General features: G+C 35.7%; 1 protein-coding gene across 2 annotated transcripts in view; it reads right to left on the reverse strand.

The window, feature by feature from the left end:
- The window catches only part of DYNC2H1 (dynein cytoplasmic 2 heavy chain 1), a 183,624-nt gene that overhangs the window by 14,374 nt on the left and 151,693 nt on the right, over positions 1-17,557 (reverse strand). Inside the window, exons 84-85 of one of the 2 annotated variants that reach the window (XM_087757019.1) lie at positions 17,314-17,523; positions 13,846-13,935 (exon numbers count right to left, since the gene is read on the reverse strand). In XM_087757019.1, the coding sequence (XP_087613145.1) occupies positions 13,846-13,935; positions 17,314-17,523 (300 nt within the window). The remainder of the gene's footprint in view (positions 1-13,845; positions 13,936-17,313; positions 17,524-17,557) is intronic. The other variant, XM_087757020.1, reaches the window with a different exon arrangement.

Consider the following 17,557-nt stretch of genomic DNA (forward strand, 5'->3'; position numbering starts at 1 on the left):
CCTGTCCCGACTCCCATAAAAACATACATTGACTTCATTTATCAAAGCAATACAAAGTTGTTTGACTTCTTATTGATCTTGGATGGCCATGCAGCATTTCAGTCTGAAGGGCCTTCTCCTTGAAGGGCCTTCTTGAAGGGCCACCACCAACTCAGTAGAAAACTTTGCCCTTGCCAGGTATGCCAAAATAATCCATGCATTTGTCACTTCCCAGCTGGATTACAGTGGGAAGACTACCATCAGCTCCAAGATGGTGTGAAATCTAGCTACCTGTCTGTTTGTGGCTCAGGCCAATACCCATGCTTTCCCAACTGCCCCCTCACTCCTGCCTCCCATAATATGGTCTTTAACATGTTTGCTGCAATTCAGAATTTGTTTTTCTTCTTCAAAACAGCTCATAGTCAAGATATAAACTCAATAAAAGCAGCTTTCAGCATATGAATTAATGATACAACTTTGGTTAGATAGGGCAGCTATAACATCTGGGAAAAGACATATGAAAGCTGAAATGGTGTATAGCTTATTTTTAAAAATAAATTCACATTGTATCAATAATTTCTATTATGCCAATAATGTGGTCTACAAGTCCAAATATCCTAACCCTGAAAAGATTTATATTACAAAATAAAATAAAAAATTATCATACACTCTTCTTTGTAATTGCTCATTTCAATATTTCATTATTTCAATATTTCCTGAATCTTTCTTATCACAATGAAACTCAAAATTTAAGTGTGAACTGCCCATGATAGATTAATTTAGCATATGATGATTATAAACATAATATAAAAACTTACCAGCAACACTCAAAATGCTTGCAAAGCAATTCCTAGCAGGATATTTCAAAACTTCAATTAATGTGAGGTTCTCTTTGGTATAATAAAAGGATTTATTCTTTTACAGAAATAAATCTCTAGGTGCAGTCTCAGGCGGTTCAAATAATATATTTTCATGTATCTTAACATCCAAGAAGCATCTATTCCATTTTCAGAGAGAAGCCTTCCTTATCTTCTATAATCCCAAAGCAAACTGAGCACCTCATATTGAACAGCGGAAGGAATAAAGAGGCTGCCAGATTTTCACATTATCATTTATACAACTTCAGGATCACAGAACTCCTCTACAATGAATCAAGTACTTTTCCTTCACCTGTTTTAATTCATTCCAAATGTATTCTCTTCTACCGTGTTTTTCCCCTGGTGTGGTCCCAGAAGAGAACTTTTATTGCAAAATAAAACCATATAAATCACTACAGAAGTGATTTCATTTCTGTGCCTAGATGGGAAATTGTATTCAGCGTTACATGAATATGCATAGCCAGAAAACATAGTGTACAATTCTGTTTTTCCATTAGTTTTAGAGGGATTCAAAGTTACTAGGGAATAATAATGTAGGACTTTGGATAAGTGTGAGAGCAAACGAAGGTGAGTAGCACTGCTAGGGGAGTAAGTATTCAGTTAACCAGAGTTTAGATTAAGCAAAGGTCAATCAAGCAGTTATGCTAGACTCCTGTTTTCCTCACAGTGCAGCAGCTGTTTCACAGGTGTGCTCCTAAGTGGTGGCATTCAGTGGTAAAAGCCAGCAGGAGCAATTGTGTTACACTGCGAAGAAATGAAATAGAGGTATTTTTTCTGGCATTGAGCGCAGAGGGGTAACACATAGCTTCTCAGGAGCAACTGGCATACAACAATTTGCTCCTTTGTGGTAATTTTTTTTTTACATGAAATTATTATTCTTGAGCTAGTTATCCTTTAGTAAATGAACATGTGAATACTGCAGTATTTCAGGTATATGATAAAGCAGCGGCACATGCTATCTTTCAAATGGTAAATCACACAGGAATTTAATTTGGAGTCTTATTTTTGTTTTAAAATAGTTTTCCCTTCCCTTCCCTTCCCTTCCCTTCCCTTCCCTTCCCTTCCCTTCCCTTCCCTTCCCTTCCCTTCCCTTCCCTTCCCTTCCCTTCTTTTCCTTTTCCTTTTCCTTTTCCTTTTCCTTTCTTCTTTTTTCTTTTCCTTTCTAGCATGCAGACCAAAACTGCTGGTTAGTGCTTTAAGTAAAATCCTATTATTTCTTTATTTCAGTTTGACAGGCCTCAGAAAACCCCTGTTTGTTCAGGAAGTCTGAATACTAACACAACAGTACAGTGTTAATAGCATAAAAATTCTGAGTCCATTAGCATCAACGTGCTAGCTAACAATGTGCCAGAAGCAGATGTGCAGTAACGCGTAGCTGAGGGAAGCATTAGCAAATGTGATTCATTCTGGTTACTGTATTAATTTATTTTTATCAAAACAGGAACTTAACTTTCCATGAATTGCTGTTTCCTACATTTAATAAGGATACAAGAATGATGATGCTGCATAAGAACTGTAACGTCATACTGACAAGTTCATAATTGATGTATGCCAAAAATATCTACTTTCAGATATTTCCTATATGAATCCAGTTAGACAATACTCTTATGCTTCATGCCTTCTAGCCTTTTCATTCTCCACAACTAAATACATCAGTTACTAGGTGCTAGAATGCATTTGCAGTTACGTAGAGCATAACTGGCTAAGGAAGTATAAAAGCTGGAACTATTCCTTGGTAGAACCAGAAACTACAAAATGTGCAGAGCAAAGGGGACACACATTGAAAAAAACTTCAGTGTCCTCTCCTTCTGAAAGAGGTTATGGTCCTACTTCCCACCTCCACTGGTAAGAAGTTGCAGGGCAGGGAAAACAGTGGCACTTAATATTCATTTGCAGATAACAGACACGACTGCCTATTGTAATCCTTGGACAAAGTCAGGACTACATCAGACATAATTCCTTTGCAGAGCTCTGGAGCAGAGATGCTGAAACGTATATTGTCATGGTGCTGCTGTGGCTAAACAGGGGTACAGAATACTCAATATATTACGCACTAGTAATGATGGGATGCACCGCAGGAATTTGCTTTATAGTACCAGCTTGAAGGCTATGTTACAATAAGGAGAGGCAACAGAGAACTACTTACTTTGCTATGGGGTTCATTTTCTCTGGTCAACATCCCATGAGACACAGATTTTCCATTAAGCTTCTCCCTTACAGTCCTTGTTCCTCTTCTGAAACAATGACCCCTTGGACTGCAGTCATCAGTCTCTCTCTTTTTTTCTTTTTCTTTTTTTTTTTTTTTTTTTACTGTTTACCAGTCATTTATTTTATATTAACACCCTCTCTTGAGGCTGTCAAAATTCAGAGAAAATCTCTCAGCCATGCCTGTGTCACAGAACTCTCCTCTATCAGCAACTATTAAGGCTTAACCTACCTCTCAGATATGTATGCAATGTTTATCAAACCCACTAAGGCAATCTAATGAGAAATTGTTTAACTCTGTGGTGTACATATCCCAAAATATCCCACAATGAAAAGGCAAAGAAGGAAATCTATTTTTCTACAAGGAAAAAGAGATCACAGAATGGAAACAGTGGCTGATGCAACCCCAGTCTAAGCAAAGGAACTATATGATTGGATGACCATGTCTGCAACACGGCATCCTGGGACACACCATGCTGGCTCATGCCAAAGCTACTCACACTCCATTGAACACAACACTGCGACATGGGATTACTGCTCAGACTATCAAATGTTTTGTTCAACAAAACATAACTTTGTGTAGACACAGAAATTAATTAAGATTTTTTTTTTTTAATTGGTGCAATAAGCTGGTATGGATTGTTGTTTGTTCCTACGTAGTAAAGCCAAGGCATCTGGAGTGAAGGTACCTCAAGTACAGTATATGAGCTATTTGAAGCCCATAAAGCCTTTCTTTAAAACAGAAAGGGAAATTTTTTATTGTGGCCAACTCCAATAGAACAGCTCATCATCAAGCCTGTAGGTCTCTTTCAGATGTCCTGTCACACTTGAGGGCTGAGAGAATGCTGAAGAGCAGAAGCATGGCATAGAGCTTCATTCAAACCTGTTCTCAGGAAGTAATCCGGAGAAACAGACATTATGGAGTAATTTAGCAAAAAAATATTGCACATTTTATTAAACAGCACACCTTTTTTGTTTTATTTTTAAATACATTTTTGTTTTCTTGTTTTTAGATACAATGGCTTCAGTTTTAAAATTATTTCTGTTATAGAAATAATTTATTCATAAAACAAAACATTTAGCAGCAATATCTATGTCATTTTGATACCTACTGCATGAAATTTTAAAGTATCCTATGGTATCATGGAATCATAGAATAATTAAGAATTGGAAGACATCTGGAGATCTTCTAGGCCAACTCCCAACCCTCAAATAAAGGCCAGCCCACAGCAGGTTGCTCAGGGGCTTGTTCAATGATATTTTAAATATCTCAAAAGATAGAGATTCTACAACTTTCTCTGGGCCACCTGTTCCAGCCTCTGGCCACCCTTAAGATGATTTTTTCCTTCCAAATGTCTTATCAGTTTCCCTTCTTGCAATTTGTCTGTTTTCTCTTGGCTGATCTTAGTAAGTAATGTATGTCTAAGCAATACATGAAACATTTGAAATTTTCAGAGCCTATAACTAGATCTATCACTACTGAATATTTAACATTTAAGAGAGAAGGACTACACTGAAATGGTACAAATCAAGTGCATATTCATTAGAGTAGATTTGACCCAAATGGTACAGTGGAGAAGTTCTAAATTACAAAATTAAAGAATTTAGGTTGGAAGGGACCTCTGAAAGTTATCTGATCCAATTGCAGCTCAAAGTAGGGCCAAATTCAACGACAGGTCAGGTTGCTCAGGGCATTGTCTACTCCAGTTCTGTATATCTCCAAAAGTGGAGATTCCACAAACCTCTCTGGTCCACCTGGGCAATGCTTTTTTTGACTGAACAGCCAAGAACTGGACAAACGCTTCAGATGTGGCCTCAAAAGTGCACAACACAAAAAAATAACAACTCCCTTTGACCTTTAATAAGTTCATTAAGAATTTTGCATTTCTATAGTATTGTGATATCATGGGTGACATATATTTTTAACAAATTTGTAGCTAATAAGCACCACAAATTTATATTTATGATTCTAGTAATATCTTACTGTATTTTTTACTTGATGGATTCTTCTCTTGATATATTCAAACCATCAATTTTGACTTTCTCAGCCTCATAAGAATAAAATAGATGAATACACATGACTGAATAAATCTTTTTTCTATCTTGATAATCTACATATCTGAATAATGAACAATATTTGGTTTAGTTCCAAATTATTTATTGCATTTTGCCTGACATGTAAATAATTTCAGTTGATTAAAGTTATCATACGGGATCATGAAATATTAGAAATTACACTGAAAATGGTAATTATAGAGAACGTATAAGAAAATACATTGTATGTTTAAGGAAAAGCATATACAACACTGTACAACAGTACAAACTTGATGGGAATTTTGAAACTCAAGCTCAGATGTAGAGAACAGATTCCTCATTGGATTGTAACTCTCTTAGTTGAGAGTGACTACGTGGAATAAACAATATAAAAATATCACTGCCTACAAATATGCTCTTATGCATTCTCCTCCATTTAAGGGCACACATTCTAATTAAGTTGCTATTTATAGTATTCAGTTGAATACGCTGGGAAACATACTATAGAGCAGGAGGGTATTTACCCTTCCTGCCTTTAAGCATCACTTACATGCCTAAAATGGGGATCTAAGCTTCCTATCACTCTTAAGAACTCTTCTCCTTTGACTCAAAGTTTTGTTGTTTTTTTTTTTTTTCCTCAATTATGTACCTTGCTGAACATTTAGAGACAAAGACTACACCAAGAACTCTACTAAGAACAACAAAAACCCCAAACCCCTAAACCAGAATGCCCCTGTGTTTACTCCAGTTTTAAAATACAGTCATGACAACTGAGTTGCTGAGTGCACCGGCATCCTCCACTGACTGCTTTATTTGAATGTGAATTCCCAAGAGTAAAACTACTGCACACACAACAGATAAACAAGGATTTAGTCAAGAACTACTCTCATGAAACTTTTCCTTCACAAACTTCGTGATTTCAGATGACAGCTCTGAAACTTTAACGGCTCTGAAAATTTAAATCTTTTTTTATATTTGTACAGGAGTACAATATGCAACTATGTTATCATTTCAAATTCAGCTATATGGAATCTCCTTCAAAGAGAGAAAGATAGGTCCTCTGCCTTCCCCCAAATAAATGCCAAAAAGACTGCTATTTAGGGATGATGCCTGCTTGTGGAATGTCAGTCTTTCTATTAGAAAATGGGCTTACTTTTTAATATATATCTGCAAATGCTATTTGAGGAATAGTTATATCATGTTACCATTGATCTTGACCAACTAAAATCTCAAATCAAGAGATGAAATATTTTATAAACTATTTCACCAAGCCAGTTCCCACCAAAACATCTACAGTTCAAAACAGAACCGTGATCACATCTAGTTACTTTTTTGTTACAAAGCTGTCTTATTACTCTAAGAAATTTATTTCTATGTATACATTTATGACTATGAAATCAAAATTATATATTACACAAAAAAAGTATTTGAACAGATTGCTAATTCTTAGTAGATACAATATTTGTGTCAATATAGTGGTAATCAGAAGAGCAAGTTACTGCAACTGAGTTGACTAGAATAAAGGAAAGCAGATTGATGGAATGTACCTGCAAAATGGTCTGTTACCATGTGTTGCAGCCTTCTCATTTACTAATGGCTGGAATTTAAAATTACCAAAGTCTTTGACAGCACAACATAAGGAGACTCATTTTCATACGCAAATGATAACAACATCCTTTTCTACCACTTGTACTATAATTAACCTTTTTTTGCTTGAGATTTTGTCAGACAAGACTATCCATTTTATTCTGCCTACTCTTTTGCAGACAGCTTTGTCCATGAAAAGGGAAAGAGATACAATGAAAAACACATTATTAGAAAGTGAGCAATGTACACTTTAAATTTTAACAATTTAAATGAATATAGTTTATTAATATCTTATCATTGTATCTTTTCAGATTTCTTCCTGTATTGTGCAGAAGTACCTTGTAGCTTAAAGAGAAAAATCAATGAATGCTGATTATTTTATTAGATTAAATAAAGTATATCACCTAGAGCTTTAAATCTTATATAATACATGGTACAGTTTCTTGTAACTTACGGAGTATATAAATACTAACTTGTATCCATAGAAGAAATACAGAACACTAAAGCTAGTTCTTTTAAATTTAAACCAACGTTGGAAAAAAAGATCATTTTCTTTAAAATAAGGTAATTTCTCAGAAAGTGCATAGAGACAATGACCTAGGGTTTTCTTCTTTTTTATGGAACATTTATAAAAATGGTTTTATGAGTGATCACCTTCTGCAACCAATATTCTACAATCAGAGAGCTGAACAACTAGTTAGTGGTACGATAAAGGATGCTGCTGAAACTTCTGCTTACAAGGTAGTATTTAGTAATTAAAAAAGAATAGCCATTCTCACAAAACATGCTTAGAATTCTGAGAGGTTAATCAACAAAAGTTGAATTCTGTTGAAATGGGTTACATTTAAAAACATTTAAGGCTGAGGTTTATAGAAAAGCCCATAACTTGTGGATACCTCAATTTAACAGAGCATCTAAACTTCATTGGGATTAAGCTTCAAGAACTCACAATGAAACCTAACAGAATGCAAATCAAGATACCTTTCCTTTTCCAATGCTGCTTTTTAAAAACTGTTTTTCATGCATAAAGCAAATTGTTTTCCCAAAACTTGAGATAATCCTTGCTCATTGACAACCAAAAAATATTTCCATTTAAAACTGCAAAGTTTGCAGATGCAGTGTGAAAGTGCAGGAAAAAGAATCATTCCACCACAAGAAATAGTGATTTCAATAACTCTAGAAAGTAAAGTCTTGAATTGGTGCGCAAAACAAAAAAGAAAAATTAAGGAATCCTTCCACCTCAGGCACCCATGCATGAACACAGCTTTCTGTAAGTCACAAGAGTACACGAACTCTCTAAGCATAAAAAATGCTTCAGCTTCCTTGGAAGCTAGACCTTATTTCAGTGGACAACGCTTATGATCTGTGCAAGTCTGGTACTTTCATCTTACGTTCCATGTGACATCCTCTTTAGATGGTGTATCTTTATAAATCGCTACTACTCTATACTGGCCACTACTTAATTAATACAATCTAACTGAAACAGTGATTAAAAAGGGACATGATATGACAGTTGGATCTATTGGACCTTGAAATTTGCCTATTACATGAGAGAGAAATAAAACATCTACATTTTTACCATAGTACTTGCAAATTTCCAATTTTTACCAAGCAGTTATCACTTAGATAAAAGGTCTTGAAAAATATATCCTGGCTGATAAATTCTGAACAAAGTGCAATCATGCTGCAACTTGATGAGACCTGTGGGAGCCAATTAGAGTTCAGTTTCTTAGCAGATAATGTTAGGCTGCAGTTGTATTTTTGCTTTGATATTTATGACAGCTGAGGAGGAGAAGCCAAGAAAAGCAACAGAAAAATGCTAATTCTTCAGAGTAAGGTGGATTCTTCATAGCATTCTTTGAATTAAAATAATGAAATGGGGGGATTGAAAACAATATTTTTATGAATTTTTGTGCTTTAATATCAAAATACTAAGTCTGAAGTATTTTGCACTGTACAGATACCTAGATAACAGCTGTTCGAATAGAGAGAGAGTGATGAGAGGAACAACGACAAGGTGGGGAACGCAGCCAACCTAATCCATCTGCATCAGCTACTCCTAAGACCATAAAAGACACACCATTAAGCCACTGTCCCTGCTGCAAAACCTGCTAAGGCAATCTATCAGAAAAAACTCTGAAATGCCATGCAAACTAAGCAGTATTACTACTTAAAGGGGTATAGGACTTCTTATGGAGCATGCAAGTGGGTGAATTTGGGGGCTGAACACAATAATTCTGGGATTGTACAATATTTCTTACAGGATATTTAGGGGAAGGACCAAAGGTAGGGAAAGGTGGATGGGAGATGAAGAATGGGAAAACAGATAGATAGGTATAAAAGGGCAGGTCGCATGTAGGGAGGCTGCTGGTCAGTACACTTTGGCCAACCTTGTACCCGATCACCAGAGTCTGTCCTATTCTCCTCTTAAGCTCTATTTTTAGTCATTTTTGTGTGCAAGCATGTTCTCTATGTGGGAGAAGGGAATTCACTAGCAAACTTCTAGCAGTACCAGCCAGCAGGAGGATGAGAGGTCTGGGAGCTGCATGCTGCAGACTGAGGGATTGGAAGCAAGACAGTTGAGAGACCAAAAATCAGCGAGACTTGAGAAGGCTCTTTTCCTTGAGCAGTGAACCACTGAAACAGGATTGGGCTATTTGTGCTGTCTGTGTTTATGCAGCTGCCTGTAAAGGTACTGTGTCCTCCTCTCTCTGCTGGCTGTGTCTGTACACATGTACAGTGTATGTGTGCGTGCCCATTTTGGGATTCACTCTCAGCCTCTACTTTTCAGATTTTATGTGCATATCATCTACTGTTGCATTAAGACTGATTTATAGGCTGGCACTCACAGTTCTTTAACTCAGTGAAAACTGAGAGGACTTGGCTTTCTAAAAGCAGACTTTCTGCCTGTTATCAGTGAATGAAAACTGAACCTCTTTCCCTAGATGCCTTGGGTGTGAAGGGAGAATCACGTGTCTCCTATTCCCAGAAGGTTTTCTAGTAGCTTCAGCATGCAATTTCCCAGTTCAAACCTCATATACCTTGGGTGTCCAATCTACCTTTCTGAGGAGCTGATTGTTGAAACAGAGGAATAGTAAGCGTTCCAAAACAGAAACAAAGTCATTCCACCTCAAATAATAAGAGAGTAGTAAAACAGTAAAAATCTTACACTAAGGGGTCAAACTGATATTGAAATTAAATATTACTCCCCTAGATTTCACTCAGGATGGGAGGGGACAAGAGATAACAGTATCCCAGTGAGATACATACAAGTCTTTGATAAAATACGAAATATAACGTTTACATATACTATGAGTACTTCACAGATACGCACACATCTTCAACAAAAACTTTTATAACTTATATAAATAAAAACTTTCAGTATTCATAAACATTTCCTTGATTAGAACTCTGAAAGTAGGGTTTATGATTCTGAGGTCGAACAGTCTTAATTTTCAGTGTATGCTGTGAGCCTTTTACCAGCTGTCTGACCAAACAGCCATCTGAAGGAAGAACTGTTTTTACAGATGACTTAAAAGCAGCTTAGTCCAAAAGAATGAAATAAATATTTTCATTTAAAATATAAGGTCGTCTTGGAATAAAAGTTTGGGTTTGTTTTTTTTTTTTAGGAAGAAGTGAAATTAAGCATTTTTTCAATGTTGATATTCATCTGACATTTGCCTGGGCTGCTGTTTTGCCTCTTAATAGCCGTAGTTCTGGGTCTGTTCTCTCTCTTTCTCTTCTGCTGGTTTCCATAGCCATGAGAAGACACTGACCTATAGACTGGGATGGACTTAAATTCCATTATATGCTGGTGTATATTGTTGCTGAGCTATAATCATGTACCACGAGAGAGGGAAACTACAGAACACATTTAAGATGCCACCATGAGGAAACTGGGAGTATAAGGACCAATAACTACAATGAACGCAAAGATCTATGATGATTCATAAGCTTCCTATCTTAATGTTGATAGCAAATAAATCACTGTAGACAGACAAGCTGAAACACGATATTGTAAATTTCAGTGTCAGCATTGCTAATTGAAAGTATTCAGAACTCTTCCTCTTGGAAGAATGTTCAATATACCGATTTTTTGTTTTAATTTAAAGCAAAAGCTAACATCCAGATATCAGAAATTCCACCTGGGAAGAAATCACATATTTCCATCAGCTCTGTCACCACAACATAACACACAGCAAAACACAGCTCTATTGCATTTTGCATATACTGATTTGTTCACACTTCAAGTAGGCAGATTTCCCTTTTTTATTTTGCCTTTACTGAGTGAATTCAGACCTGGGAAAATGCAGCACCTGTTGTTTTTCTGTCTGTTGTTGTGTAATGCTCTCAGAACATCTTTACACTTCTATAAATTCTGCTATAATTATTCTACCATCTGGCCTATATTTTAGGTTCCTCCCCATCCCCATTAAATGTCTGTAACAAAGCAGTTGCTTTTATTATTTTCTGCACTGGCAGCAAGCATCTTGACAAGGCAGCCTTTAACTAATAACTAACTTACTAACCTAAGTATAGACTTACTACATCCTTAGTAGATGCAACCTTTCAGTACAAGTTTGATGTCTCAGTGTCTCTTTTCCTCTTGAAAAATACCTAAATCAAACCTGTCTCAAACGGTAAAGGAAGAAGTCAATATTTTTACAGTGAATGAAACAGGTGGAGGTATAAGTAAATATCAAAAAACTGTGATGATGGAGTTGGTCATATAAAACTAAACCAATCCAAAATATGACCTTTATTGAAATATAAATCTGAAGATAATTTTCAGTTATGAGAAATCTTTATTGAAGCCTTTATTGAATTTCTGAATACTAAATTTATAATTAACTAATGATAAATTACATTTATAAAATCAGAAATGAAAAGACACAAAAAAGGAAAGCTAATTAAAAAATGATCAAGGCTAATCAAAATCTTGGTGTAATATGCATAAACATGAATTGGAATCATATTTAAGGAAAATGATGATTCAACTGAAATGCATAATTAGAAATAATCAACATTTTCTGGCAAAACACATACAAAAATAAAAACATAGAAATTGTATTTCGGATGTGATCTGACTAGAAGGTTGACACGCAAAACAGACCGATAATGCATTATTAAGAATTGCTTCAAATACAACTGTATTATATATTTGAAATAATAAAAAAAATATTAAAAATATAATAACCAGTATCTGGTCATCTGTCACTACTTTCTATTGTCACTAACAAAAAAATTAACACAATTTACTGCTTATGAATACAGTTAAAAATCTACTGTAAAGCTCTGCCTTAATAATCTGTCCGTCTCTTACAGTAAATGTTTAAAATTGTAAATATTGTCTTCATAATAACTTTACATAAAAATGAGTAATTCAAATGTACAATAGTATCAGCAATTTCAGCAATGAAAAAGGAAGATTACTATCATGGTAATGTAATGCAGCATATTTGTCAAGAGTTGACTGGAGTAATATATGGAAACAAAAACTTTTTGAATATGCTTGGTTGAAAATCAGCTATTACTGTTAACACTGATTTCATCCTGTTTGTTACACTCCGCTACATTAGTACTCTTCTCCCTGATGACCAATGATAGGACCCGAGAGAACGGCAGGAAGATATGCCAGGGGAGGTTTAGGTTGGACATTAGGAAAAGGTTCTTCACCCAGAGGGCGGTGGAGCATTGGAACAAGCTCCCCTGGGAGGCAGTCACAGCACCAAGCCTGACAACATTCAAGAAGCATTTGGACAACGCCCTCAGACATATGGTGTGATTTTTGGGGTTGTCCTATGCAGGGACAGGAGTTGGACTCGGTGAACCTTGTGGGTCCCTTCCAACTCAGGACACTCTACAATTCTATGATAATCTTCACTTTGTATGGTAGGTGTCCTCCACACAGAAGCTTGAACTCTAATCTCAGGCTTCCATTTAAAAAATTCATATAAGTAAGGAAAATCGCATGCAGTTTGGTCACAATCAAATAAAGGTAGAGGTCACAAACTGCAAGGTACTCTTGAAGATTATGAACACTGCTGACTCAGCCACAAGTGATGCCTTTTTAATAACGATGACTATAATAGTCAGTCAGAAGGGACTAAGTTCAACTCTAGTTATATGACCAATATAACATTTGAACATGAATTATCACTTGTTGCTACATATATTTACACTTTATTGTTTATAATTTGAGACTTTCTGTGAAGGAAAGGATAAAGAAAAATTAAGCATTAGCTAAAAAAAAAAGTTTGTGTAACAAGAATCTTATGAATACTTTGGAAACATCCATTTGATAGTTTCTTTAGGAAAAGTAATGCCTAGAAATCATGTTCCCCTCAAATCTTCCTTCTGAATCTGACAGTCAACACTAATGTTCGCAGAAATCTTCTTCATATCCCACTGGACAAGACTGGGTTAATCAAGGTAAAAACCAGCAGCTTTCTATTTCTTGCCTGGAAGTAATAGAAGATCTGTCCCTCCTAAAGGAACCTTCCTCCCTGGAAGGTTCTCGCAGTTTCCTCTCTATGTATCCAACATGATGAAATCTGTTTCCTTAAATACTAATTAATTTACATAAATGATTTTTCATTTGTCTGCCTATTATCTTAAATATACTTTTTCTGTTAATCAAAATATAAATAGATTTACCTTAACTAAAAATTTTCTTCTTCACTGTCAGACTCTAAATTGACAGAGCTGTTGTCAGACACTGCACCTTCTATTATAGCCCCTTGTAAATCTGGAGAATGCAGATGTTTTCTTTATTTGCTTCAAAGACTAGCCTTCTATTAATTTCTACATTACCTCTATTAGAATTGCTTCACTTTATCTCTTTATATGTTTCTCTCTAGCAGATTAAAGAGTATGTCTTGACTTAGATGTAAAGATTCATCTGAGTAAATAAATCTTTTCCCCCACAGTTCATCAGAAAGACTAATGACTAAAATCTAAGATGTAAACATTACTGTATTTAAAGTTACTGACTTCAAATTGCTCAGTCTGCTGTCTTCACATTTCTCATCTATCTTTAAATTTTTATATGCCTTTTCACACATCTAAAACTCTTTGGGACTTCCTACTGCAGTACAATTCATATAACATACTGTGTCACTGAACACCAGTGTACTGAGGTAAAATTACTCCTCAAAATTACCTGTATAGCAAGTGCTCGAGCTACAAGACTTCTAAGATATTGTAAAGGATCTTCTGGACCTTCCCACTTGGTTTGCCATGTGAGGGGACACTGAAATAAAAATATGTTTACTGGAAGTATCCATTTCAAAACCATCATCATTACATTTTAAGCTAGCAATTTCAATGAAATTAAATAATCCGGAGATCAAATATATCTACAAAGAAAAAAGGCAATACAAGCAATATAATGATCAAAGCATACAACCACTAATAGGAAGGCCATATTCCTGCAAATTCTTTACGTGGCCCACAGAGATACAGTGCTGATGGAGAACTTATAAGAACCTCTGCTATTCAATAAGGAAACACCAGTAGGTTCCACAAACACTTCAAAAAGGCTTAAGTTGATTCTTTCTTGGAAAGCCACAATGCCGTCTTTCAACTGCAGCCACAGGTTCCCACTCCTTTGCTGTTGCCTCCTCAGACTTGAACATACAGTTGTGTGGCTTTGTGGTGAAGTGAATATGCTACAGTTCCTCTGCATGATTATTTTCTCACCATCGTGACGTGTTTGTAGAACAACACCTGAGAATAAAATCTTGCAAGACCTCCCCATATAAATTTCTCATTGACTTCAAAAAGAAGCTTAAAAGATCATGTTAGATTGCCTCCTTATAAAATAAGGATAAAAACATTAATTGTACCTACTTCACAGGAATCTGTAAAAACTCTGCGAGATTCTCCTACTTAAGTGAAAGAGAACTGATGTAAATCATTACCTGGGGAATATTCCACAATACTGAAGAAGCTGAGCAGAATAAACAGTTTATATTGTTTAACATTTAGAGTTGCATTTTCAAGAAGGTTCACAATCTAATAGCATATGTGCTGAACAGATTTTCAAAATCTGATCACAGAAGTTTGTAAGAAAAAGTATCTGTCAAAGTAAATACGCCATGTGTACCTTCTATAGATAAAAACTAGAAAATATCTGTGTCTGTGGACACTAATTAATAACGAATTGAATAAGCTAGAATACATGCAAGACAATTAATAAAGCACAATGTAATGGTTTAACCCCTGTTGGCAACTAAGCACCACACAGCCGCTCGCTCGCCCTCCCCCCCACGGCGGGATGGGGGAGAGAATGGGAAAAAAAAAAAAGTAAAACCTGCAGATTGAGATAAAGACAGTTTAGTAGGAGAGCAGATGAATAATAATAATAATGATAAAAGAATATACAAAACAAGTGATGCACAATGTAACTGCTCACAACCTGCTGAGCAATGCCCATCCCATCCCCGAGCGATCGCTGCCCCCCAGCCAACTCCCCCCAGTTTATATACTGAGCATGACACCATACGGTATGGAACAGCCCTGTGGCCAGTCTGGGTCAGCTGTCCTGGCTGTGCCCCCTCCCAGCTCCTTGTGCACTGGGCAGAGCATGGGAAGCTGAACAGTCTTCGACTGCTGTAAGCACTGCTTAGCAACAACTAAACCATCAGTGTGTTGTCAACATTATTCTCATACTAAATCCAAAACACAGCACTATACCAGCTACTAGGAAGAAAATTAACTCTATCCCAGCTAAAACCAGGACACACAGTTAACTGCTTGCTTTTTTACATAATCATGATTTTTTGAAAACTTTTTGTATTTGAAACTATTATCCTTGCTTTTTTGCAGACTCTTTTGCTAGATATGCATTTACAGGCAGCTCACCAATCTATCATTTAGAAAGCATTCACCTAATGTTGCTAATGTATCACTCTAAACTACTCTAAGTCTAAAGTAATAGCTTAGCTAATTGTTGGTATGGAAGCATATTTCAGATGTACACTAACATATCAATTTTGGAAAAATAAGACACATTGCTGAAACCATTAGAAATCATACATTTTTTGAGCTTCACGTTTCTATCAGTAAACTAGCAGCTTCAGGTGCTATAATCTTAAAAGAACTACAATCTTGGTGCTTTCTAAATATAAGTTTTTAAAAATAGTCCTTTGTTACGTAATGTGTGACCACACTAAACTAAACAAGAACAGGGTACAGAAACCTCATGAAACAAATCACTTTAAGATGACAAATATGGCGAGGTTTAGCTGCCATGCCAAGAGCGCAGCATTAGCCTCTCTGGAGGGCTGCTGAAAAGATTGCTTTATGGTCACAATCCAATAAAGGGATCTGTGTCAAGGTAAGTGGGTAAGTAAGCAGATGAAATGCCAGAAACACTTTGTTCCGTATATCAGGAAGCACTGAACTACGTTTGTGAGAGATAAAAATGCATAGGATCTTTAAGTACATTTTTGTGACAGTGATCAGGTTCATAGCTCCTGCTGCTTCCAATTTAAGACTGCAGCTTAAGCACACAAGCAAGACATACTCTCACTCACTAACAAGAAATATAACTGTAAATACTAAAAAATGGCCATTACATGTATCGTTTGCATTCACTATGACTTATACTTAGCACCAATTTCCACCACAGTCAAAACATGTTTAAAAAGGCAATGAGAGTGCTAACATGAAAATGTTAATTTATTCTAATTGTACTGCAATTTTGCTAACAAATGCTGTCTTGTGAATCTGAACAGACAAAGAATTTAATTATTGTTTTAATTAGAAATTTGATAGATCAACAAATGCATAACAATCTTTTTAAAAGTACTTGATCCTCACATGAAGAAAAACAAGATGTTACTAGGAATTATCGTTCATTGTAGGGCCAATCTCAATATCTATGCATTAGCATTGACACAATTTATCAATTGCTGCAGGTGAAAAAATACTACGGAGTTTCACGTCAATGTTTGACTATCTTTGGAATCCAATTACCTAGCTATTAATGACAGACCATGTAAATTTGCAATCACTAATTGTACCAGTTTATAAACATGCCCAGTTTGATGCCAGAAAACATGGAAAAAGTACATGTACAAATTTTGTTTGCTTTTCTCGTATATCAAGAATATAGGGTGATATGATAGGTCGATATAATAGGTATAGCTTGTCTGGTGTGATATGGCAATAACCCATAACGAATAAATGTAGAGAGCGAATTGTGATTACAACTGCAGTAAAACTTAAATTTTAAGAAACTGTAAAAATGAAGGAAAGAGACAGATTTACATGTTCTACTGTCTAATGTATTTGACTTATCTAGCATGATTTGTATTTGAAATGGAAATACTATTCCACAACTTCTAATCTTACCGGATTTGTCCTTAACAGAATGCTTGATGAAAGTATAATACACTCAGATGCTTCTGCAAATACTTGAAGCAACATTTTTCTGGGTTTTCATTCCAGAAAAAAACATGGTTCTGTTTTAGAGTCACTATCAATAAAAGAACTCCATTTCAGAGTCTCTATCAATAAAAGAACTTAGAGCAAATGGTGACATGTAAATATGCATCAGAATTTTGTTCAGTTGCCTTGGTTTTTTTCATTGCTTATAACGTAAATTCATGACAAAATGACTTACCTTCTGATTTAGCAGAGCGCTTGCTAGTCTTTGTACTTCAGAACTCAGTAATGAAGTACCTCTGATAACTTTACTTAAAGAAGCAAGTGACTGATGGACACTTTGCACAAGGCGAATGGCATTGAATTGTTCCAGAGTAATGAATGATAAGATTGGAGATCCTTGTTGCTCCACAGGAGGAGACACCTTCTGATGAATCAGGTTAGAATTCTAAAAAAGAACATGTGATGTCCAGTTAATAAAC

The sequence above is a fragment of the Nipponia nippon genome, unplaced genomic scaffold (assembly GCF_047370975.1).
Source record: "Nipponia nippon isolate SJK-2023a ecotype South Korea unplaced genomic scaffold, ASM4737097v1 scaffold_2, whole genome shotgun sequence".
In the NCBI taxonomy this organism is placed as follows: domain Eukaryota; kingdom Metazoa; phylum Chordata; class Aves; order Pelecaniformes; family Threskiornithidae; genus Nipponia; species Nipponia nippon.